Below are 24,103 nucleotides of genomic sequence, written 5' to 3'. Positions count from 1 at the left end.
AATATGTTAAAAGTAAATGCGAGTTCCCAGCCACCTTCTGTGACCACCTCATTGACATTTCAATTTTAGTTTATACACAACCTATAACATTCAAAACATAACATGTTATACATAAGATCATATCATCTTAAATTAAGGCAAACATGTGGTATTTAACCTTTTGGGATTGGCTCATTTCCCTTAGCATTATGGTTTCCAGTTTGGCCCATTTGGCCACAAAGAACTGCATTTTGTTTTTTTTAATAGCTGAGTAGTATTCCATGGAGTAGATGAACCATAGCTTTCTTATCCAGTCCTCTGTTGATGGGCATTTTGGCTGCTTCCATGTTTTTGCAATTACTGATTGTGCTGCTATGAACATAGGAGTGCATGTTGGTTTCTCATAAAACAAGTGTTCTGGATATATTCCTAGGAGTGCTATTGCCGGGTCATACGGTATGTTGTATTTGAGTTGTTTGAATGTTCTCCATAAGGGAAATCCAAATTAAAACATCAACGAGGTACCACCTAACGCCAGTAAGACTGGCCCACATGAATAAAAGCACCAACAACACTTGTTGGCGAGGTTGCGGGGAAAAGGGAACCCTACTCCACTGCTGGTGGGGCTGCAGGCTGGTACAGCCTCTATGGAAATCAGTATGGAGAACATTCAAACAACTTTCGTGAACTTCTGTGGTAGTCTGTGAGAAGGGAGTTCGCAGGGCTGTTAGGAGGACGTGATGGAACATTTTTGAACTCTTCATTAATATAGAATAACAGCTGTCATCCTGGTGAACTCTACGCCAGTGCCTCCTTCCCAAAGTTTAAGAAGACACCACGGCTTGAAAAGTGGGCTTTGATGGTACTGGTTTGTCATTGGTTTCCTTAGAATTTCTGCAGGTGCAGAGCTAAGTACTAGGGAAAGAAGATGGTCTTGAAGTTGACAATTTAAGCATACTGTTTACATAAACTTTGTCAGTGGAGAAAAACATTGCGTCTTTGGGGGGATTTAAGTGGGTGTGGGATAGATTGAAGCATGTTTCCAGCAAAGCAGGACAAGTCTATCTTATGTTACAGCTAAGTTTCTTACTTAATGTAATGAGGCAGCACAGTGACGTAAATGAACACTTGGCCTGTCAAACTGACTTGACTCCGCAAATCCATAGGATGATTAAGCACAACGTTTGCTTTGCCTGTTGTTTAGCATTTTTCTCATCTGTCATCCAAGGTTAATTTGCTATAGTGTTATTGGAGCCCATGCCTTTGAGTGACTGCAGCAGGGAGGGTTTGGTCATGAATCCATGACCAGTTAGGATAGAAACCTCTTTAGCAGTAACATCATTAATCCAACCTATCAGTGAGAAAATAAGATTTACACCAAGCTCATGAAAACCTGTTTGAAGAGCGTCATTCACATAAAGGGTGTGCATTCACATAAAGAATTTAAGGGTGCAGGGTTCTTCGTAGTGACAAGTGTCATTACAGAGTTAGAAGGAGTCTGAGACCAGGAGGAACGCCAGAACTCAAACCATGCGCTCTGGTACGTGAGAGGGGCACCCCAAATTCCCACCCCTCGAGCTGAATTGTTATGATTATTGAAACCAAGATGTCTTCACCTGTTGGTTCTCTTAAGATTCCTGTAACCGTAACAGTTCTCCCTCCATTGTTCTCTCTTTTCCCTTTTACTATGACCTGAGAAAACAAGAAAATGGCAGCTAGAATTCTGCCACTCCTACTATTCTATAGCACTGTTATCTCGTTACTGTAGTTTCTGTATAGCCTGCAAATTGAAAGTTAAATGAAACCCCATTTGGATCCAAGTTAAAGATTTTTTTTCTCCAAGAAATGTTGGTGATGCTAGGTCTTTAAATTTGTGTAACAAAATGTACTTGTTCCATTATAGATGATGCCAAAAGTAACATTGTGTTCAGGTTCTGAATGGTTTCCTTTTTAAGATTTATTTATTTGTTTTTTTATTGGAAAGTCATATATACAGAAAAAAAGAGAGAAAGAGAGGAAGATCTTCCATCCATTGATTCATTCCCTAAGCAGCCACTACGGCTGGAGCTGAGCCAATCCAAAGCCAGGAGCCAGGAACCTCCTCTGGGTCTCCCACATGGGTGCAGGGTCCCAAGACTTTGGGCTGTCCTCAGCTGCTTTCCCAGACCACAAGCAGGGAGCTGGATGGAAAGCGGGGCCACCAAGATAAGAACCAGTGCCCATATGGGATCCCGGCACTTGCAAGGCAAGGACTTTAGCCGCTAGGCTACCACACCAGGCCCGGTTTGTTTGTTTTTTTATAAACAGAATATATTAACCAGGATAGCTTGAAGTTTTTTGTGAAGATGAATTCATAACCTCAGTGCTTTTTGTTACTGTAGTGTTCTACATGATCTTCCAGATAGTTAACAAGAAACATTTAGTAAATATATATATGTGTGTGTATATACACATATGTATATACATATATGTATGTGTTTTATATGTTGGTTTGTCTTTTTGTTGAAGATTTATTTATTTTTATTACAAAGTCAGATGTACAGAGAGGAGGAGAGACAGAGAGGAAGATCTTCCGTCCAATGATTCACTCCCCAAATGAGCGCAACGGCCCGTGCTGTGCCGATCTGAAGCCGGGAACCAGGAACTTCTTCCAGGTCTCCCATGCGGGTGCAGGGCCCCAAAGCTTTGGGCCGTCCTCGACTGCTTTCCCAGGCCACAAGCAGGGAGCTGGAAGGGAAATGGAGCTGCCAGGATTAGAACCGGTGCCCATATGGGATCCTGGCGCGTTCAAAGCGAGGACTTTAGCCGCTAGACCATGGCGCTGGGCCCGTTGGTTTGTGTCTTTAAGTCTCATTATTGCTTTTCTTAGACGTATTTTCCCTTTCCTATAAGGAACATTGAGGGCATTGCATTCTTTTGTTCATTATAGGTTTTCAACTACTGATGCTACAAACAATAAAATACTGGAGTATACAGTTGAGGAAAAGACTTAAACCAGGTAGGTAGAAACCAGAAGCCTAAAGAAGCCATAAGACTACTGTTCATTTTGATGAAAGACCCAGTTAATATAATCTACAAAACTGGGATTTCAGCTATGGAATGTTGTAATTGTTGCCTGACTTGGGTAGATACACTGTGATTATATAAAATAATTTTCTTAAATATTTAGGGTGGAGGGGTATGGTTTGTGCTGCCTACTTTTAGAAAAAGTAAATTACATGTAATGTGAGAGAAAATTTGTTGAAGATGTAGGTCATTAGAAAATCATACAAGGATGGGCATGTGAGCAGGTCCCTCCTCCCCACCAGCTGCTTTTGGCTGGGCTGACAAGGGCAGCCAAGCCTGGCTGCCTAAAAGCAGTTGGTGACATCTTGGCTTGGGCTGAGCATGTGAACAGAACCCTCCACCCCACCAGCCACATTTGGCTGGTTCGGGGTGGGTAGCTACTGGCTATCCGGCAATGAGCTCTGGGAACTTTGGGGTGTGAAATTACTGCCTAGGGACATCCATGGATAAGACCACTGTATGTGTAGGTGAGGAATGAATCCTGAGGGACTCCCAATGACAGGGCCACTGTACTTGCAGGTAAGCAAGGGAACTGAGAACTGATGGTTTGGAGGGGAGAGGCTAGAAGATCTGTATGGGTCAGACTGATACACCAGCCCACATGGGAGTGCTAGATGGGCTTGTTAGCATGGAGCATTGCTGACCACCACATACAACCCCACACAAAAGCTAGGGCTGGAGACCTGTCTAACAGGACTGGTTCCTAGTACCTGACTGAGTGGCAGCACAGGGGACTGGTCACATTAGGCAGGGCCATGACACCAACCAGCATGCAAGAGAACAAGGTTGGGGGTTAGATTTTGTGGGGGATAAGTGGCCCCAAACCCTGTGGGAATACAAGTCCCGCTGGTTAGCTCTAGAGGTGGGGTGGTGATGGGCTAAGCTAGGTGTGACCATGGAACCTGCCAACACTCACGGATGCTGGGGCCAAGAATAATTTGGGCAGGTCCAGGCTGCAGCACCCACATGTGCATCCTAAAATAGGGTATGGGGCAGGATGGGCTGCAACATTCCCCATTTCATAAAAAACCAAGATGGAGGAGCAGGCTATACTGGACAGGGCTTAGTACCCCCTGGCATGTGTGAAATCTGGGTCTGGGAGTGGGCCGAGTGGGGAAACTTGAGAAACCCCTAGTGAGTCATAGTGCCCACTGGTGAGCATGTGGCCCAGGTCTGGGGGTCAGGCAGGCTGGTACCAAAAAAAAATTGGATCTCATAATCTGCATTTTCCATCAACTTTTTGAAGATCCTTGATGTGCATGAATTTCAAAATTTTCCCAAAAGTAAATGTATCTAAATTCCATTTTTCTTTAACTTTTTATGTCCCCACATGCATCATATGTATTCATGTATATACATATATATTTTTACAGTTTGTAGATACATACAATATGCAGCATAGACACAAATATACACACAACTTATGCTGCAAGTACTGTGTGTATCTAGACATTTGAAAAGGTGATACCTCTACATTATCACTGATTATTTTTCAATAATGTTTTTAATAAATGATTTATGATTTTTTGTGTTATCTGACTTTCAACAAAGGACCTCTGATGCTTTGCTCACCAGTTTTTTTTTAAGATAATGAGTGCTTATGAAACTTCGTGTCTTGTTTTATGCCTGTGTGGCAACATTCGATGGAGCAGAAGTAGTGTGGCAGGTGTGTGAGTAGTTGATATTCACCAGCCTGTGACTTGTTGATCAGCCCCTTTCATTCTGTGCTGGGGTCAGGTGCTTTCCTGTGCTGTGTCTTAGATCCCCTACAAACGTGATGCTGCTCACAGGGCATCCACCGAAGCACGTCACCATGTTAGGTGATATCGTCATGGCAATTGTGTGCTACCTTTGTGTGTGCAACGTTAGTTGAAAACATGAACTTTGGGAGAAGTTCTCATTCTTGCTTTTATAGCTTATTTCCATTTTAGCAATTAATTTTAAGGGCATTTTCTAATCAAGCTTATTTTTTGCTCTTCTGTAACAGATTTTTCTTCGATCAGTTAGGAAGTATGGAGCCTGATACAGTGGCACCGCAGCCCATCAGAGTGACACCTGTTCAGCAGATGCTTGCTTCCTGTGCAGGAGCTGTGTTGACTTCCCTAATGGGTAAAGTGCTTCACACACACCACAGAACCTTGGCTGTCCCAGTGTTCTACTGTCTATGAAGTATGACATGTCTGTCAAGAACTCTCATATTCCTTCTTTGGCACAGTGATATGAAAAGATCCTGGACAGGGAATAGGGAGACTTAGATTTTACTGCTTGATGAGTGAATACGCCTGGGAAGAGTACTTCTCTCCAGAAGTGGCTTTCACACCTGTCAAACTGGAGTCTTAGAATAGCTTTTTTTGTGTGTGTGTGTGGTTCCTTTCAGCATTAAACTTTATGACTGTTGCCTATTTTTTTTTACATTTTTTTATTAATTATTTTGCATTATGTGACAGTTTCATAGGCTCTGGGAATCCCCCCCCCCCTCGGTGGATTCCTCCACCTTGATGCAGTATTACAGTTCAAATTCAATCAAGATTCTTTCCTTGCAAACATATACCAAGCATAGAGTCCAGCTACTTATTGTCCAGATGGGTTGAACAGTTTCTTGGGGAGACCATTTCTGGTCCGAAGTTAGAGCTGGTAGAATATCATCCCAGTCAATTAAGAGTCCCAATATAACATCAACAGCAATTTGCAATATTATGGAATTGACATGGTTTTGAGTAACCAGTATGTTAAAAAAAAAAAAAAAGCAAGTCCTAACCACAACCTATGATTAGCTCATTGACATTTCAATTTTAGTTTATATACAGGACCGGCTGCTATATACCTTAAAATGGCTATAAGGTACCATTCAGCTGTCTCGTGTCTATTTCATTTTAGTATTTAGCCATTTGTTGTGTTGAAGTATAATTTTGCTGATCTTGGCAGATTTTAGGGTAATCTAGACTGGTTTGTAACTCTAACAAGACATTTGTCGACATTTAAGGTGCAGAACATTTTTTTGGGGGGGTGTGGTGTGCAGGAAAATCCTCAACACCATGGTGAGGAGTAACTAATCTTTGTGTCCCACCCAGCGAGGCATGAGCCAATCCATGCCAGCTCTTTCCTGTCAGATTTCAAGCTCTACTTTCTGTTGTTTGTCTATTTATTTTAGGTTTTTTTAGTTTGTATGATTGTTTGTTTGCTGTGAGGGGTTTTCGAAGCGATCCCGATGGTCATTGCGAGGGAAGGCGGGGGTCCAGAGGTGGAGCCAGGCTCGGACCAGAGAAAGCTCTCCTCCCTGGTCCCGAAGGACATTTATTGTTCTTCTGTTTCTGCGGACCGCTCAGGGCTTCTGGTTGTCTTTCTGATGACGTTGGTTTCTGCACAGTAGTGTTTGGACTTCTTCCATCCCCTGCGGAAGCTCCGGTTGGGGGTGGGTGACCTCAGAGTACTCGGCCTCCGAGGGCATCCAATTCCCTGTGGCCTCCTTAACTGTTGCCTATTTTTTAAATAGCTAACAGGAAGATGAAATAAAACTGACACAGTAAATAACTTATACAGAATTTGGAGAACTGATAGTAACAACAAATGTGAAATTAGTTATTTGCATTAACAATTACTTAAATTTCTCTGGATCACATTTTGTTTGGTTTTGTTTTAGAGAGTTACTGTTATAAACTTAGCAAAATAACAGGTGAAACTTTAGCATTTTTAGTTTGAATCATTGAGAAACAAACAAGTTAACAAACAGATCTAACTAACTGCTTTGTGATGTAGAACATTCAAGGCAGAAATTTAGAGCTGTAAACCCTCAGGGATCATGCAACGTGACTTGCCCTTTCTCAGAGGAGGTGTTTTCTTAAAAACTACCCTCGATGGCACTTTAATGTGGATATAATATTTTACAGCAACTAAACTCATTTTTCTTTCCTGTGCTGTTGCCAAATGGAATAACACAACTTAAAGATAATTTGGGGCTCTATTACTCAAATTTTCATTTCTTATCTTTTTGATACAAGTGAATTTAATATAGTAGGTAAGCCAGTTGATTAATAATTACTTGTAACACAAAATGATTCTCAACTGTCTAAGTAGGCTTTTGGAGCTTTATTCCTTACCTACAGAACATATTGTCTCATAAATATTAGTATTTTAATATTAATGTTAATTGAATTATAGCTGGAAATTATGGAACAAGTATTTATATATATAGTATTTATATATATTATAGTGCTAATTCTCTTTAGGCAAAATTCAAGTTGGAATGTTACATTCAAGACTAAGATAAATTTACCTATCACATAGTCATAAGGGAAAATATGAATTGATGTATTTTGTGTTTTGAAAGTTGTGCAGTTTAAAAGTATCACTTGCCAATTGAATCTTAATGTTTGCTTTTAGTGACCCCCCTGGATGTTGTTAAAATTCGGCTCCAAGCTCAACATAATCCATTCCCCAAAGGTATGCGTGTTAATGCTCCTGAAAATGCTCTGTTACCTTTTTTAATGTTAGGGCTTGCACTTTTGCATGTATGACATTAATTTTTATTAATTTGATGGGCTTTATACCTTTTTATCCTCCTGCAGGCACATTTTTCACAGTACATGATGAGGTGTAGGCAGAAATCAAGAAACACACATCAACATTTTATGAACCTGTTTATAGTTGGATGTGTGCCTTCCCGGCAAGAATGTAGCAGCACAGCCAAGGGAACCTTGGATTCTAGGTGCCTCAGTTATCCCAAGCCAATCATATTTTATCTTAGAAAGTAGAAATAGTTCTCTTTCTTTTTCAAGGCTATTTCTCTTTTCTTAAGTACCTAGCCCCCACATTGTACCTCCAGTTTGCTCATCTGTAAAACTCATCCCGTGATGTGAAGCGATTGTTGACAGTTGCTGTCTTCCTTGGTAGGAAAATGTTTCGTGTACAGTAATGGCCTCATGGATCACGTGTGCGTCTGTGAAGAGGGAGGCAACAAAGTGTGGTATAAGAAGCCAGGCAACTTCCGGGGTACAATGGTGAGAACACTGCAGAACTCAGAATCACTGCGTGTTTCCTGCCTTTTCCATTGCAGTCTGAAGGATTTCTGTTTACACAGAAGTAAGGAGTCCGTCTGTCTAAAGGAAAAAAGGAAGTGCTTTGCGTTTTAACCCTTCATGCTTTTCATTAGTTCATACATTTTACATAAAAAGGGAGAGGCTAAGTTTTTTTTTTGTTTACTTTTTTTACTTTTGTAGAATTATATGTCAAAAGAAATTTAAAGAAAAGTAAATCACCTGTACCCAGTAGTAACATCTCACAAAACTAGTACTGTACACAATGAAGATATTGACATTTATAAATAGTTCCCATGAAGAATAATCCTGTAACCACAGGATCTTGCCTGTTTCCCTTAAAGTTTTATTTATCTGGATTTGCTTTGTTTGAAAGGCAGACAGAGAACTCCCATTCCCTAGCTCACAACCGGAACATCTAGGCTGGCCCTGTTATTTCACATTCCCATCAACACTGGATGATTGGTCAGTTTCTCTGCATCTTCGTGAGCATTAGTGTTGTGACTATTGTAAGTTTTATTTGTTCAAAGAGAAATAGATCCTTCATCTGCTGTTCCTCTCCCCAGATGCCCACAGCACCCCGGGCTGGGGTTTGCCATGTGGGTGGCCCATTCCACGTGCCTCTTCCCAGGTACTGGAACAGGAAGCCACACTGGCAGCAAGCATGTGATGCAGTTTACTGACTGCCCTTTCGTTGTTGTTCTGTGTTTTTGCAGCAGTTGTGAGATTGAGTATATTGGTATCTCATGCCTTAATTTGTATCTTTTTGCAAGATGATGATGTTGACCATTTTTCCTGTGCTTTTTTTTGCCATCAGTGTATCCTTTGCAGGGAATTGGCTCCTTGCCCATATTATAATTAAATTGATTGTATTTTGTTTTTGCTGTTGTGTTTTGAGAATTCGTTATATATAATAGATACTAGCCCTTTGTTTTGGATGTGCAGTTTGCAAATTTTTCCCCACACTTTTTAAAAAAGATTTCTTTATTGTTATTTGAAAGGCAGATTTACAGAGAGGAGAGTAACAGAGATCTTCCGTCCTCTGGGTCACACTCTCCGCTCTCCCCCGCCCCACAAAATGGTCCCAAAGGCCAGAACTGAGCTGACCCAAAGCTAGGAACTAGGAGCTTCTTTCTGGCCTGCCTCGTGGGGATAGGGGCCATCCTCTGCTACTCTCCCAGCCATACTCAGGGAGCAGGATCAGAAGTAGAACAGCCAGGACGCAAACTGAAGCCCATATCTGATGGAAGTGCTTGCAGGAGGAGGATTAGCTTGGTGAGCTACTACGCCTTTTTTCTTTTTCCCAATCTTTAACTTTTCATTTTCTTAAACACAGTCTTACATGGAGGATATGTTTTTATTTTTTTTAATCCTCTTTATCATTTTTTTCCTTCTAGATCATGCTAAAATCTCTAGATCAGTTTAAGAAGTCTCTACTTACCTTAGGACTCTCTCCTAAATTTTTATCCTTAAAATTTTATAGCTTTATGTTACATTGGGGTCCTTGCTCCATTGTTTTTTATAAATATGAAGCTGAGATTGAAGCTTGTATGTTTGTGGTTGCTGTTGATGCCCGCGGCTGTCCAGTGGCACTTACTGAGAGTCTCTCTTTCACTGAGTTGCTTTTTTGTACATTTAACCAAAATCCTCTGGAAATACTGAGTGCATCTGTTCCGGGATTTCATGTTCAGCTCCACTAATACATGCCTCTTGCTCTGTCCTCACGGTAGCTTTGTTATAAGCAAATCAGATTCTTCCTGCTTTATTCTTATGTTTCTTTTTCAAAATCATGTTCCATACTCCCCAGGTTCCTTTGTATTCCCATGTATATTTTGAAATAATCTTGTCAGTTTAGGCAAAAAAAAAATCTTGCTATGATTTCTGTAGGGATTTCATTAAGTCTACATAAACTTCGGGAGAAATTTAATATACCATGTTATATTTATTGATATTATTTATTTGCACTGAATAATGCTGGTATGAATCTTCATGTTTTTGTGTGACTTTGTGTTTTAACTTCTCATGATTACGTCCCCAGAATTTAGAATGATCTGCTGATGTGGTAACTCTACATTTATCCTCTGGACAATATGCCAGAATGTTTCCAAAGTGGCTCCACCATGTTACAGTACCTTCAGTCTTGGTTAAGGGTTGCAGTTTCACCACATTCTCACCAGTACTTACCATTGTCTGTCTTTGTATTTTAGCTTACCTAGTAGAAGTGAAGTCCCATCTCACTTTGCTTCTGATTTGCATTTCTGTAATGATCAATGTTGTTGAACAGTTTTTTCCATAGGCTTATTGGCCATGTGTGTGCTTTCTCTGGGGTTGTGTCTATGAACAGCCTTTGTAAATTTGTTTTGTTTTATTCATTATTATTGACATATAAGAGTTTGTAAACAACAGAAATTCTTTCTGTGGCTCCCTGTTTTGGGTTCCTCTCTAGAGATTTCCTGGTGGGCTTTGGTCATAGGTTCTCAGACTTAGAATTTGGAGGGCTTATTTCACTAACCATCTGTCTTTGTTCTTCAATTTTATAATATTTCCAAGGCTTTGTTTTTAAGCTCTAGAAATGATTGATTTAATTGGTATTGAAATTGTGATTTTTGAAAGAATGGACATAAGCCCAAGAAACTAACTTTATAAATGTTTGAATAAAATTTCCAGTACTTACAACTGTAAGTGTTTATATATCAGGTTTAATGATATGTTGACTACCTTTTTACTGTAATTTTAGGATGCCTTCTTAAAAATCATTCGAAATGAGGGAATTAAATCCCTGTGGAGTGGGCTTCCCCCTACCCTGTAAGTTGAAATTAAATTTTTTTCCTATTAAATGATTGTTTCATTGTGCTTTTAAAGATTTATTTATTTATTTGAAACTCAGAGTTGCATATGTGTGTAGGGAGTTTCCATCTTTTGGTTTTCTCCCCAGATGGTCACAGTGGCTGGTGCTGACCGGGCCAACGCTAGGGGCCAGGAGTTTAGTATGTAGCTGTCATGTGTGTATCAGTAACCCAGATGCTTCTCTCAGGCAGTTAACAGGACACGGGATGGGAAGTGGAACTGTGAAGACACAAACCAGTTCCCGTATGAAATGCTGGCACCATAGGCAGCACCTTTTATCAACTGTGCTGCATGTGTCCCTGTTGTGGTGTTTTTGTTTTTGTATTTTCAATCTTAGATTTTGAATACTGAAAACTGGCTCACTTCTGTAACGTCTCGAGAGTCTCACAACCACCCATACACCGGACGTGGTGCTGGAAGGGCTCCCAGGGCCTGCACCAGCTGGAGTGTAGGGTTGGAAAGCAATTCTAAGCATTGAACCTCGACACTCTGAGATAAGATGTGGCTATCTTTTTTTTTTATCATTTTGATTTATGCTCAGTTTATAGTTTTGCTTTTTTCAAAGATTTATTTATTTTCACTGTAAAGGCAGATTTACAGAGAGAAGGAAAGACAGAGAGGAAGATCTTTTGTCCACTGGTTCACTCCCCAAGTGGCTACAATGGCTGGAGCTGAGCTGATCTGAAGCCAGGAGCGCCTTCCAGGTCTCCCATGTGGGTGCAGGGTCCCAAGGCTTTTTTTAGGCCGTCTCCCACTGCTTTCCCAGGCCACAAGCAGGAAGCTGGAAGGGAAGTAGAACTGTACTCAAACCGCCCATATGGGATCCCAGCATATGTGAGGCGAGGATTTAGCCACGAAACTGTTGTACCAGGCTTTTTTACACATAAAGCAGTTCTCGGATTATGGAATAAGTAGATTTTTTTAACTGAAGGGAAATTTACTAAGTCCATGCAGAGCTGGAATGGAAGGCCAGTTGTTTGGACTCTCCTCCACTGCCCTCCCAAGCATACCATCAGGGAGCTGAATCAGAAGTGGGCAAACTGGAGTCCATCTGGGATGCTGATAGTGCAGGTGGCAGCTTCACTTCCTAGTGGCTAAATCTATTTTTAAGGAAGTAAAAATAATGCTTGTCTTGTGGTAAATAAAATTAGAGAAAAAAATCAAACAGCTAATCAAATAGAAAAGTGTCTAACTTATTTTTTCCTCGAACCTGAACATGTGAATGTCATGGAATTTTGTTGCTGTTGCATGACATCTATTTGATGTTTGATTTTGTAGCGTCTTCACAATGAGAATGTTGAGTTCTCATGGGAAGATACTTATTTTATATGTATCTGTATTGATCACTAAATTTAAGTGTCCATGATAGTGTTGTTTTTTAAAGATTGGTTAATTTTTATTGGAAAAGCAGATATATAGAGAGAAAAAGATAAAGATCTTCAAGCCGCTGATTCACTCCCCAAGTGGCCGCAATGACCGGAGCTGAGCCAATCCAAAGCCAGGAGCCAGGACCTTGCATTTATGTGAGAGATCTGAATGAAAACATCTGGTTCTTGGCTCTTGGCTTTGACCTGGCACAGTTCTAGCAGTAACTGCTATTCAGAGAGTTAATCAGTGAATGGAAAATCCTCCCTCTTTCTCTATCTCTAACTTTGCTTTTCAAGTAATTAAATCAGTATTTATGGCTCAGGGTGGTAACCTAGTGGCTAAAATCCTCACCTTGCATGCACCAAGATCCCATATGGGTGCTGGTTCATGTCCTGGCTGCTCCACTTCCCATCCAGCTCCCTGCTTGTGGCCTGGAAAAGCAGTTGAGGACGGCCCAAAGCCTTGGGACCCTGCACCCAAATGGGGACCCAAAAGAAGCTCCTGGCTCCTGACTTTAGATTGGCTCAGCTACAGCCTTTGTGGCCACTTACGAAGTGAACCAGCAGACAGAAAATCTTTCTGTCGCTTCTTCTCTCTGTAAATCTGCCTTTACGATGAAAATAAATAAATCTTAAAAACAAAATTTTTCTTCCAAAAAAAATATAAAGAATTATGTCTAGGCTAGTTTTTTGAGGTTTCAGCTTAGGAGAGGGGCAGCATGTGACCAAGTGGTGACAGTGATGGGTGAGACACGTGTTGTCCCCATCCGAGCAGTTGGGTTTAACCCTGACTCTGGATTTCAGCTTGCAGCGAATGTGCCTCTGTGGAGAAGAGGCACAGGGTGGCACTGATGGTCAGGAAGTTGGGTCCCTGCTCCCAGCCCGAGGTCTCAGCCCCAGCCTCGGCTGAGGACTATGGGAAGGGAATCGGAGGGAATTGGCGTATGGGAACTTTGTCTACTGTCTCTCGCTCTCTGAGACTGTATCTGTGTGTGTGTGTGTCAAATAATGTGTGGGGTTTTGTTTTCGTTTGTGTAATAATAATTCAAATTTTAAGAGTATGTTAGAGACCTGCTGGTAATTTTGAACACATCTTTCTGTTCATGCATCTCTAACAGAGTGATGGCGGTTCCTGCTACAGTTATCTATTTTACCTGCTATGATCAGTTAACTGCTGTTCTGAAGTCTAAACTAGGAGAAAATAAAACCTCCATCCCAATTTTTGCTGGAATTATAGCCAGATGTAAGTAATAAACCTTTATTTTTATTTTGTTTTCTTTTCAAAGCATGTGTGTAAATGTTGGCGTTCATGGAGCATATGTGTAATACACAGGGTCCTGCTAAGCTGTTTTGTTGTATTACAGTTTCTGCAATTAACATCTGTTACATGGAATGGTGATTACCATTAGAAAGAGCAGCAATTAGTCCATGTTAGGTGATGTTCAGGCCAAGCTGTTAGAATGACATCCAACAATGGTTCTGAATGACCTGAGCTTTCAACAGTGTCCCCTGGCACCAATTAGGACGATGTTCTCAACCATTGTCCCTCTGAAACTTGGGCTTCAGAATTTATTCAGAAGGAAATTTGCCTCCATTTATGGAAGTGTGCTTTCTAAAATGATATGTTTTGGGGTGTTAGCTGAAATGAGTTTTTATAAAAGTTCTAGTTGAGCATAACATTTCTGGAACTGCTCTGAAAGAACCAGGATGTTGATATCATTAGATACTTTGGAATTAAAGCTTATCATAAAATGCATTAAATATTCATTTTTTGGATGTGTGTTTGCATAACACATTATTTTGTTTCATTCTGTTTTTCTTTGCTTGTTTGTATTAGTTGGTGCAGTCACTGTGATAAGTCCCTTGGAATTGATTAGAACCAAGATGCAGTCTAAGAAGTTTTCTTACAAGGACCTGCATCGCTTTGTCAGCAAGAAGGTGTCTGAGGATGGCTGGATTTCCCTTTGGAAGGGCTGGGTGCCTACAGTTCTCAGAGATGTACCTTTCTCAGGTAGGATACATATCATGAGTATCTAATCAGTTTTTGGCAGCCTTGTCGTATTTCTGTATTATTTCACTGAAACTAAAGCCCTATAATCTGTAGTGACAGCCAACTCCTCATTCATTATTGTCAGTTCATGACAAACTTTCATAGATTAGTTTCTGCAAGCCTGGTTTTCTTTTCTCCTTGTTTTCAATTTGTTGTTAATCAATTTTATATTAAATACCACAGGATGCAAATTACTTTTAATAATCTAGATGATTTAATTAGTAAGTTAAAATACTAAAATGGGATTCACAAAAAGCTGGATCAGGAACGTAGCATCCAGGACTACAGCTGCAGTCTGTATGGAATGCCTGTAGGTTTGCCTGTTACACCACAATGCCAGCCCTACGTGTCTTCATTTTTCATAAACATAGCTTTTCCTTTTCTTTATTTTCATGGTTTTGCCAGTGTGTGTTACCATGTAAAAGTTTTATTTTGACAGCTTTTGCATTTCTGGCACAGCACACCTCATGCATGATATATACTCTTTGAGAGAATAATTCTGGCCTCTGTTGCTTCTTGTTTCAGCATTGGAACATCTGTGTTCCTCTGCCAGGCTGCCTTCCCTTTCTCCTACTATTAGTGCATGTGTGTGTGTGTGTGTGTGTGTGTGTGATATAGTCCAGTTGTACTGCTGTGCAGTTTTGTTCATAGACTTCTAGAATATTACTGAGAATTGTGTGCTCTCCCTTTTTTAAGTTACATGTAGTTTAAGTTATATGTAGTTTAGGTATCTAAGCAGAAAGCAAGTTGTTTCAATGTTAGACATTTTCTTTTCCTTTAGTAAATATTCCCCATAAACCTTTCCTTTAAAGTTTCCATTTTATTTCTGAATGTGTATTCATTTCATGTTCTGTTTTTGTAGCACTGTACTGGTACAACTACGAAATTTTAAAGAAATGGTTGTGTGAGAAATCTGGTTCATACGAACCAACGTTTATGATCAACTTTACTTCAGGGGCATTGTCTGGTTCTGTAAGTTTATTCTTTTCTTCTTAGTAATCCAGAAAACTGATAACTGTTAGAACAAAATATTTGTATTTCATACATATTAAGATAGTAATTTGGGGGTTGTATCGCTGTAAGAATTTTCTGAATATTTGCCATCCTAATTTATAGGAATAAATTAACCAGTTAATATTCTAAAGTATATTTTGTGCTTATATCTTTTTGTCAAATGAAAATACATTATTAGGTTTTTCCAAGAAACACTGAGGATTTTTAAAGATGGCTACAGTTTTGAGAATGATAAAACTTAAATACATTGTTATATATAGAAAATTTGGTTATATATACATATATGTATATGTAAGTCAATAAAAGCTGGTAGATAATATTTCATGGAGTCTCAGCCCATATGTTTAACCATATTAAGAAAAACAATCTTCCACTGTTAATGCTCATTTCTTTGGAAACATTTTGACTAAGTAGTTAAAAGAATTCAATAGATTAGCAGTCAAAGGGGAGGAATCACAAATGGCTCTCTCTATGCAGTAGACAGTTCACCTTCCCCAGCCCTCAATAGAATGGCAAGTCATGTGTTGAACTTCCTTTATGGGGATTCGGATCATCATGACCTTAGTATAAGGGTTTTCTTATAACCACGTGCTTACAATGTGAATTTGTGATAACAGTGAGACATTGACACCCCAGAACACAGTTTAAAAAAGAGTGAAAGGGCAGAGATGAAGTGATGAAGAACTGAAGACTAGAAAGTCTAGACTGGAAAGCCAGGGAAGCTGAGTTCAGAACTTAGGTATGGATATTTGAATGCCTGTCATCTATCGGATAAACCAATGGGCCAGAAGCCTCCTGAGCCAAAACTCACAATTACTTTTGTTGAGTAATGCCTTCAAGATGTTTTTACCCACTTTATGGAGATATGAAGGGAGACTATTTTACAGAGGTGGAGAGATCACCCGCCTTCTGATTCATTCCTCAAACACAGGCAGCATCTGGCGCTGGGCAAGCCTGAAGCCAGGAGCCAGAATCTCCACCTGGGTCACCCACATGGGTGGCAAGGATCCAACTGCTTAAACCACTGCCTCCTGGGGTGGCTCATTAGCAGGAGGCTGGCATCCCAAGCATCATTTTGTTGATATTGTTGTTGTTAAAGATTTATGTATTTTCATTTGAAAGGTGGATTTGCTAGAAGGATAAGAGAGATCTATTTGCTTATTCACTCCTCAAGTGGTCTTAATGATAAGGATTTGAAGTTGATCTGAAGTCAGGTGCCAGGGGCTTCCTCCAGTCTCTTATGTGGGTTACAGGGTCCCAAGGAGTTGGGCCATCCTCTGGTGCTCTCCAGGTCATAACCAGGAAGCTGAATCAGAAGTGGAGCAGTTGGGACAGGAACCAGTGCTCTAACAGAATTCCAGAGCTGTAATTGGAGGATTGGTGTACTACACCATCATGCTGTTCCCCGCCTCCCCACTTCCCCACCACCAAGCAGCATCTTAATGCTGCTGTCAGATTCCTAAGAAAAATTACTTTTAATGATTTTTTAAGTGATCAAGAAAAGTCACAAAGCTACAATTGTTTTCAAATAAGGATGTGTTTCTGCAACAAAAAACACATGAACTGTTTCCAAGCTTTCTTTCAGAACACAGGACACTCAGAACAACATCATTTTGGAAAGTGTCAGAGGGGCTTACACGGCCTCGTGGTAGAGGAGCTTACACGGCCTTGTGGTAGAGGAGCTTACACGGCCTCGTGGTAGAGGAGCTTACATGACCTCGTGGTAGAGGAGCTTACATGGCCTTGTGGTAGAGGAGCTTACACGGCCTCGTGGTAGAGGAGCTTACATGGCCTCGTGGTAGAGGAGCTTACATGGCCTCATGCAAGTTGCACAGAGGTAGAGACAGTCACTAATTTGGATCTGACATTAGATCTTTGAATCTGATCTCAAAAACTTAAATCATAAATGATTTTAAGGGGTATTCTATGAGTCCTGGCTAGGTGTGAGTTGAGAAGCAAAAAATAAACACTAAGCTTAACTCTGTATAACTGTTATATCAAATATTATGATAATATTCTTAAAAACTTTTACTTACTCTTTAAAAAAAATCCTCTCTTGGGGCCAGCCTTGTGGTACAATGGATTGGCATGCTGGCATCCCATATAAGTGCTGGTTTGAATCTCACCTGCTCCACTTCTAATCTAGTTCACAGCTACTGAGCCCAGAAGACAATGGAAGATTGGCGTGAATGTTCGGTCCCCTGCCACCCATGTGGGAAATCTGGGCTGAGCTGTCTGGCTCAGCCCCTGACATTGGAGACATCTGAGGAATGAACCAGCAGAAAGAAGCCTCTCTTTTTAACTTTGGCTTTCAAATAAATCTTTTAAAAAAAATCTTCCCTTGCTTAATTATCGTACTATGGAGATTTCACATGAATCACTTTTGAGAAAACCATCTTAAAATTTAAATTGTGAAAGCTTTTAATGAAATTTGATAAATGTGTTAACAAAGAGAAGGCATATAGAATTCAAAGTCTGAAGTCTGTTATTTCTTGAATATTTAAAATCTGTTGTTAAAACATTTGCTGAAAATTTTCAGTGCTTACATTCAAGCTACCTGGATTTCTGCTTTACATTTCCTGTGAAGCAAAGGCATGGTGTTGCGCACAAAGCACCCTAAATTCTGAGTGTTCTTTTTGGGGTCAGAGAGATCTCATTGGAATTGTAGCTCTGTTGCCATTTACCTTGTGACCTCAAGAAAATAAGTGAAGTTTTCCTGAGCTTTGTGAGAAATATGTAAGACACACACCTGGTTTTGCTTAAGGCCCACTTGGTTATGATTTATATTTTTACTAAATAATATGTTACCTGGAAGAATGTAAAAGTATTTTAGGAAAAAAAAAGTAGGCTTAAAGTAACCAATGTTTTTTTTTGATAGTTTGCAGCTATTGTAACTTTACCATTTGATGTCGTAAAAACCCAAAAGCAGACACAACTTTGGACACATGAAACTCACAAAAGTAAGTTTATTTCTTTGTAAGATGCAATTTTTGCTTGTTTATCAAAAATACTGTTAGAATTATGTATAGTAAAAAAAAGCACAATTATTTTCTTATTCCTTATTCTTTATATAATGAAAATAATAAATGTACACTATTAAAATGTAACACTCAGAAAAAATTATTCTAAACCCAAACAAAACATCCAAGAAATCTTAAGGTCTAATGTTTTTCTTTAAAGATGTATTTACTTGTTTGACAGAATGACAGAGCAGGAGCCTCTATCTGGATTCTTCTGCGTGCTGAGCCCAAAGCCAGGGCCGGGCCAGGCTAGGGCCAGGTGTCAGGAACCTCCCTCCGAGAGGGTCTCCGGGTGGCAGGAAACTTCTTCCCCTGCAATCAGCAGGGAGCTGGATCAGAGGTGGAGCGTCTGGGACTTGAACCTAGTATGGTGTGCAGGGTTAATTTGCTGTGCGACAGAGTCTGCTTCCTGATTTCCCCCAACTGCTATCAGTTAAGCCTCATCTCTACTATCCAGAAGGATAAATGGTCGTCTTCCTGATTTGAGGGACGGAGATCTGCTGGCTCACTCCCCAGATGCCTGCATCTTCCAGGGCTGAGCTGGGCCCCAGCCAGGAGCTAGAAGGGCAGTGCAGTCCACCTCGTGGGCGGCAGTGCTGCAGAGTCCTTGGGTGTCGTGGTGCCTCCGGACCCACCCAGCAGGGAGCTGGTGTCAGGAGCTCTGAGTGGCTCTGATGCAGGAGGGGGGCCAAACATCCCCCTCGCACAGGCATTGCTTTTCACTCACAAATCCAACCTGCCTCATGACATTTCTCCTGTCATCCTAAATATTCATTCAAAACAAATACAATAAACTTAGACCCCAAGGATGAAGTGTGGGAAATTCTGGGGAAGTATATTTTTCTCTTGATGTACACTTTGTTAGTGTATCTATACTGCATTCGTTGTTTTGCTAATTGATTCGCTTTAGGTGTTTTCTCCACCTATTCTCTATTTTTACTTCCTTATATCCTCTAATTTCTGCTGCAAAGAAAGTATTTATTTTTTAATTCTTTTTTTTTTAATTTATTTATTTTATTGGAAAGGCAGTTACAGAGAAGAGGAAAAACAGAGGAAGATCTTCCATCCATTGATTCACCCCCCAAGTAGCCGCAATGGCCAGAACTGAGCTGATCTGAAGCCAGGAGGCAGGAACCTCGTCTGGGTCTCCCACATGGGTGGAGGGTCCCAAGGCTTTGGGCTGTCCTCCACTGCTTTCCAAAGTTACAAGCAGAGAGCTGGATGGGAAGTGGAACCTGGGAACAGAACCGGTGCCCATATGGGATCCCGGCACGTTCAAGGCAAGGACTTTAGCAGCTAGGCTACTGTGCCGGGCCCAGAGAGCATATTCTTAAAGATTCCCTTCATTTATGCTCTACAGAAAGTGTAGCCACTCACAGGATGATGTTAGGGGGAAGCACTGTGTGGCCCAGCTTATTAAGCATCGCCTGCTGTGCTAGCATCTCTAGCATGGCATTGCTAGTTCAAGTCCTGGCTGCTTCCCTTCCGATTCAGATTCCTCATAATGTGCCTGGAAAGGCAGCAGATGATGACCCAGGCTTGTGGGCCCCTGACACGTGTGTAGCCATTTGAGGAGTGAAGCAGCAGATGGAAGATCTTTTTGTCTGTCTCTCCTTCTGTCTGTAAATCTGCTTTCCAAATAAGTAATTTTTAAAGATTTATTTATTTTTATTGGAAAGTCAGATTTACAAACAGAAGGACATACATACAGAAAGATCTTTTGTCTGCTGATTCACTCCCCAAGTGGCCGCGATGGCCAAAGCTGAGCCAATCTAATGCCATGTTTTGCGCCCCCCCTTTTTAAGATTTATTTTATTGGATAGTCAGATACACAGAGAGGAGGAGAGACAAAGGGAGATCTTCTGTCAGCTGATTCACTCACAAGTGGCTGTAATGGCCACAGCCACACCAATACGAAGTCAGGAGCCAGGAGCTCTTCTGGGTCTCCCACATGGGTGCAGCATCCCAAGGCTTTGGGGCTATCGTTGACTACTTTCTAGGCCACAAGTAGGGAGCTGGATGGAAAGTGGGGCAGCTGGGACATGAACTAGCACCCATGTGGGATTCTGGTGCATGGAAGGCAAGGACTTTAGCCACTAGGTTATCTCACTGGGCCCTCAAATAAGTAAATGTTAAAATAAGAGAAATGGTCCTGAGTTATCAGTCCCATTCCTAGATTTTTAAAAGAACTTGTACAAGGATATGTACAAGCATAGTCACTGTAAGATTATCATTAATACCACCAAAATGTTAGCAACCACTGAGTGTCAGTAGTGAAATACACATAGTTCAATATCAAAGAGACAGTTTACACTTCAGTCTTCTAAAGGCACATTTTCATGTACAGTGTGATGTTCACTGAAAGTTCAAAAGTAAGATGACCATGTATGCATCATTTGCAAATATGCTCAGGTGTAAACATTTGACACATGAACAAAATGAAAAAGACGTGCTTCCTCTGAGGTCAGAGGGCGAGTCTGTCTGAGGAGCGGTGGGGGTTCAATCTGTATATGAAAAATACAGTTTTTACAGTTCAGTACATTTGGATAGTCATTGTATTATATTGATGCTTTTTTGTATTTTTGAAATGCTTAATAATAAAACATTATGTAAGAGGTTGCTGTTATCACCTATGGAAATAGCTATTCAATGTTGGAACTTCGGACAGGAGGTACTTTTGAGGTTCTATGAGATCTTCACCATTTAGTTGACAATATTTAGTCATTTTTCCCTTAATTTCATTCTATTAGATACCTATTTGAGGCTCAAGTATGCAAAAGTAGAAATTTCCAGCGGTTTTATTTTTCCTTCACCATTTTCTGGTATTATACTAAACATCATATAAACCCCTAAACTAATGGCCCTTTTTGTTAAGTTGCCACAGTTATGTTTGTATTTTTATTTATATTGATAGCATTATCTTAAATCCTAAGGTCTCATTTATCTTCATGTATATTCTGATATTTTATATAAATGAATGTTGAGTGTGCAGCTACTTTTGAAGGATGTCTTCCTCTAGTGTTGCACGCTAAGTGGTAGGAGCTTGAGTCCCGCTTGGTGAGTCCAGCGCTCCTCCGTGCAAGCAGTGATTACTGTGGAGTCCTCCGTGCAGCTCGCACACTGCCACAGGTCATTCAGGACTGTCTGCCCCTCCATGGTTGGTTGAAACTACGACTGGGCAGCCTTCAGCTGTCCGCTGTCACAGTGTTCACATGCTGGGAAGCCGGCTACTGAGACCGCGTTTTCACACTTGTTCAGCTCATCTAGCAGCCCACAGGCTAAGTCCACAGGCAGAGTCCACAGGCAGAGTCCACAGGCAGAATCCACAGCTAAGTCCAGAGGCTGAGTCCACAGGCTAGTCCACAGGCTGAGTCCACAGGCAGAGTCCACAGGCTAGTCCACAGGCTAGTCCACAGACAGAGTCCACAGGCAGAGTCCACAGCTAAGTCCACAGGCTGAGTCCACAGGCAGAGTCCACAGCTAAGTCCAGAGGCTGAGTCCAGAGGCTGAGTCCACAGGCTAGTCCACAGGCTGAGTCCACAGGCTAGTCCACAGGCTGAGTCCACAGGCAGAGTCCACAGGCAGAGTCCACAGCTAAGTCCAGAGGCTGAGTCCACAGGCAAAGTCCACAGGCTGAGTCCACAGGCAGAGTCCACAGCTAAGTCCAGAGGCTGAGTCCACAGGTAAAGTCCACAGGCTGAGTCCACAGGCTGAGTCCACAGGCAAAGTCCACAGGCTAGTCTACAGGCTGAGTCCACAGGCAGAGTCCACAGGCAAAGTCCACAGGCTGAGTCCACAGGCTAGTCCACAGGCTGAGTCCACAGGCAGAGTCCACAGCTAAGTCCAGAGGCTGAGTCCACAGGCTAGTCCACAGGCTGAGTCCACAGGCAGAGTCCACAGGCTAGTCCACAGGCTAGTCCACAGGCAGAGTCCACAGGCAGAATCCACAGCTAAGTCCAGAGGCTGAGTCCAGAGGCTGAGTCCACAGGCAGAGTCCACAGCTAAGTCCACAGGCTGAGTCCACAGGCAGAGTCCACAGCTAAGTCCAGAGGCTGAGTCCAGAGGCTGAGTCCACAGGCTGAGTCCACAGGCTGAGTCCACAGGCTGAGTCTGCGACAGAATCAGTACATAAAGTGAAGGTAGCCAATTTGTATGTCAACAGTCCATTCATAAGCTTCATGTTTGAACTGCAGTGACACAGGCTTTTTTTTTTTTTTTTTTTAGTTCTTTCTGGATATTTGAATGGTTGCAAATTAAGTGAGAAAGTATTACTGGTTAAAATCTGCACAATGGAGGAGGCAATACTAGCAGTTTGTTATGACGTGCATGTCTGGTCCTGAAGGTGGCCGTGAAGCCGGACACTGCTCGGGAGAGCGAGCTACTTCTGAGAACCTCTTTTAGGGGAAAAAAAAAAAAAAGGAAGGAAACCAAATAAAGATTTTTTTAAAAAAACTGTAAAAAAAATTTTTTTTAAAGATTTATTCATTTTATTACAGCCAGATATACACAGAGGAGGAGAGACAGAGAGGAGGATCTCCCGTCCGATGATTCACTCCCCAAGTGAGCCGCAACGGGCCGGAACGCGCCGATCCGAAGCCGGGAACCTGGAACCTCCTCCGGGTCTCCCACACGGGTGCAGTGTCCCAATGCATTGGGCCGTCCTCAACTGCTTTCCCAGGCCACAAGCAGGGAGCTGGATGGGAAGTGGAGCTGCCGGGATTAGAACCGGCGCCCATATGGGATCCCAGGGCGTTGAAGGCGAGGACTTTAGCCGCTAGGCCACGCTGCCGGGCCCCAAAAAAAAATGTAAAAATTTAAGTGACAAATGGTTGTCAGGACTTCTTTGGGATTTCCTATAAAGGTTAATTAATGCACATCTTTTAAATATTTGTAATGAAACCTGTTTAATAAATGAAAAAATGTGAAGAATTCCGTGTCAAGCTTCAGAATCAGACATTACCACTTGAACCCTTATGGATTGTTCTCCCTGACATCCAACTGCCATCTGCCCTCAAAAGTAATCTTTGCCTACTTTTTCATAAATCCAACTGCTAAAAATAAGATAGAAAATAGCTCTTTCCATAAAACAGTTCTTCTGTTCTTGTAACTAAATGATGTATCCTCAGGTGGCACAAACACCACCTTATTTGTATTATCTGTACTAGAAATTTCATTGATTTATACTGGCATTATTTCTTTTATTTAGTTCCTGTGCCTTTGCAAATGTCAACCTGGGTTATAATGAAGAACATTGTTGCGAAAAATGGAGTTTCTGGATTATTTACAGGTAAAACTACTTGCTTTCACAAATCATTGCTGTCACCTAGCGGTGACATTCAGGAGAAAGTCCATGTTACATTCCAGGTTAATTTTTTTCTCCTAAATGTGTTAAATAACACTAGATTCACTCTCAGTAAAATAGCATTTCTATATACATTGGAGCTGAATTTAGAAATTTGAAAATGAACCATTTGACCTGTTTGCTAACAATTTATAGTACAAAATTTTATACAACGTTTAGTATATTAGAATGAGCCCAAAGTTTTTTTTTTTTTTTTTTTTTTTAATGAAGGCTAAGAGTGCTATTTTTCCTGTTCTCTTCTCAGGCCTGATACCTCGCTTGATTAAAATCGCCCCTGCCTGCGCTGTTATGATCAGCACATATGAATTGGGAAAGGCTTTTTTCCACAAACAGAACGCTCAGAGGCAGCAGTAGTGGTGATGCTG

At 41.2% G+C, this 24,103-nt stretch overlaps 1 protein-coding gene across 2 annotated transcripts in view; it reads left to right on the top strand.

Moving 5' to 3' along the window:
* Nucleotides 1-24,103, top strand: part of SLC25A40 (solute carrier family 25 member 40) — a 26,272-nt gene extending 2,169 nt beyond the window's left edge. For both annotated transcript variants that reach the window (XM_058678144.1, XM_058678143.1), the window contains exons 2-12: nucleotides 2,909-2,977; nucleotides 5,033-5,154; nucleotides 7,426-7,485; nucleotides 7,936-8,042; nucleotides 10,816-10,883; nucleotides 13,411-13,535; nucleotides 14,130-14,303; nucleotides 15,205-15,314; nucleotides 18,235-18,316; nucleotides 23,583-23,663; nucleotides 23,983-24,103. In XM_058678144.1, the coding sequence (XP_058534127.1) occupies nucleotides 5,058-5,154; nucleotides 7,426-7,485; nucleotides 7,936-8,042; nucleotides 10,816-10,883; nucleotides 13,411-13,535; nucleotides 14,130-14,303; nucleotides 15,205-15,314; nucleotides 18,235-18,316; nucleotides 23,583-23,663; nucleotides 23,983-24,092 (1,014 nt within the window). In that variant the 5' untranslated portion in view covers nucleotides 2,909-2,977; nucleotides 5,033-5,057 and the 3' untranslated portion in view covers nucleotides 24,093-24,103. The remainder of the gene's footprint in view (nucleotides 1-2,908; nucleotides 2,978-5,032; nucleotides 5,155-7,425; nucleotides 7,486-7,935; nucleotides 8,043-10,815; nucleotides 10,884-13,410; nucleotides 13,536-14,129; nucleotides 14,304-15,204; nucleotides 15,315-18,234; nucleotides 18,317-23,582; nucleotides 23,664-23,982) is intronic.

The sequence above is a fragment of the Ochotona princeps genome, chromosome 20, assembly GCF_030435755.1.
Source record: "Ochotona princeps isolate mOchPri1 chromosome 20, mOchPri1.hap1, whole genome shotgun sequence".
Classification (NCBI taxonomy): Eukaryota; Metazoa; Chordata; class Mammalia; order Lagomorpha; family Ochotonidae; genus Ochotona; species Ochotona princeps.
The sequence above is the reverse complement of the archived record's forward strand: the minus strand, read 5'-3'. Positions and strand labels throughout refer to the sequence as shown.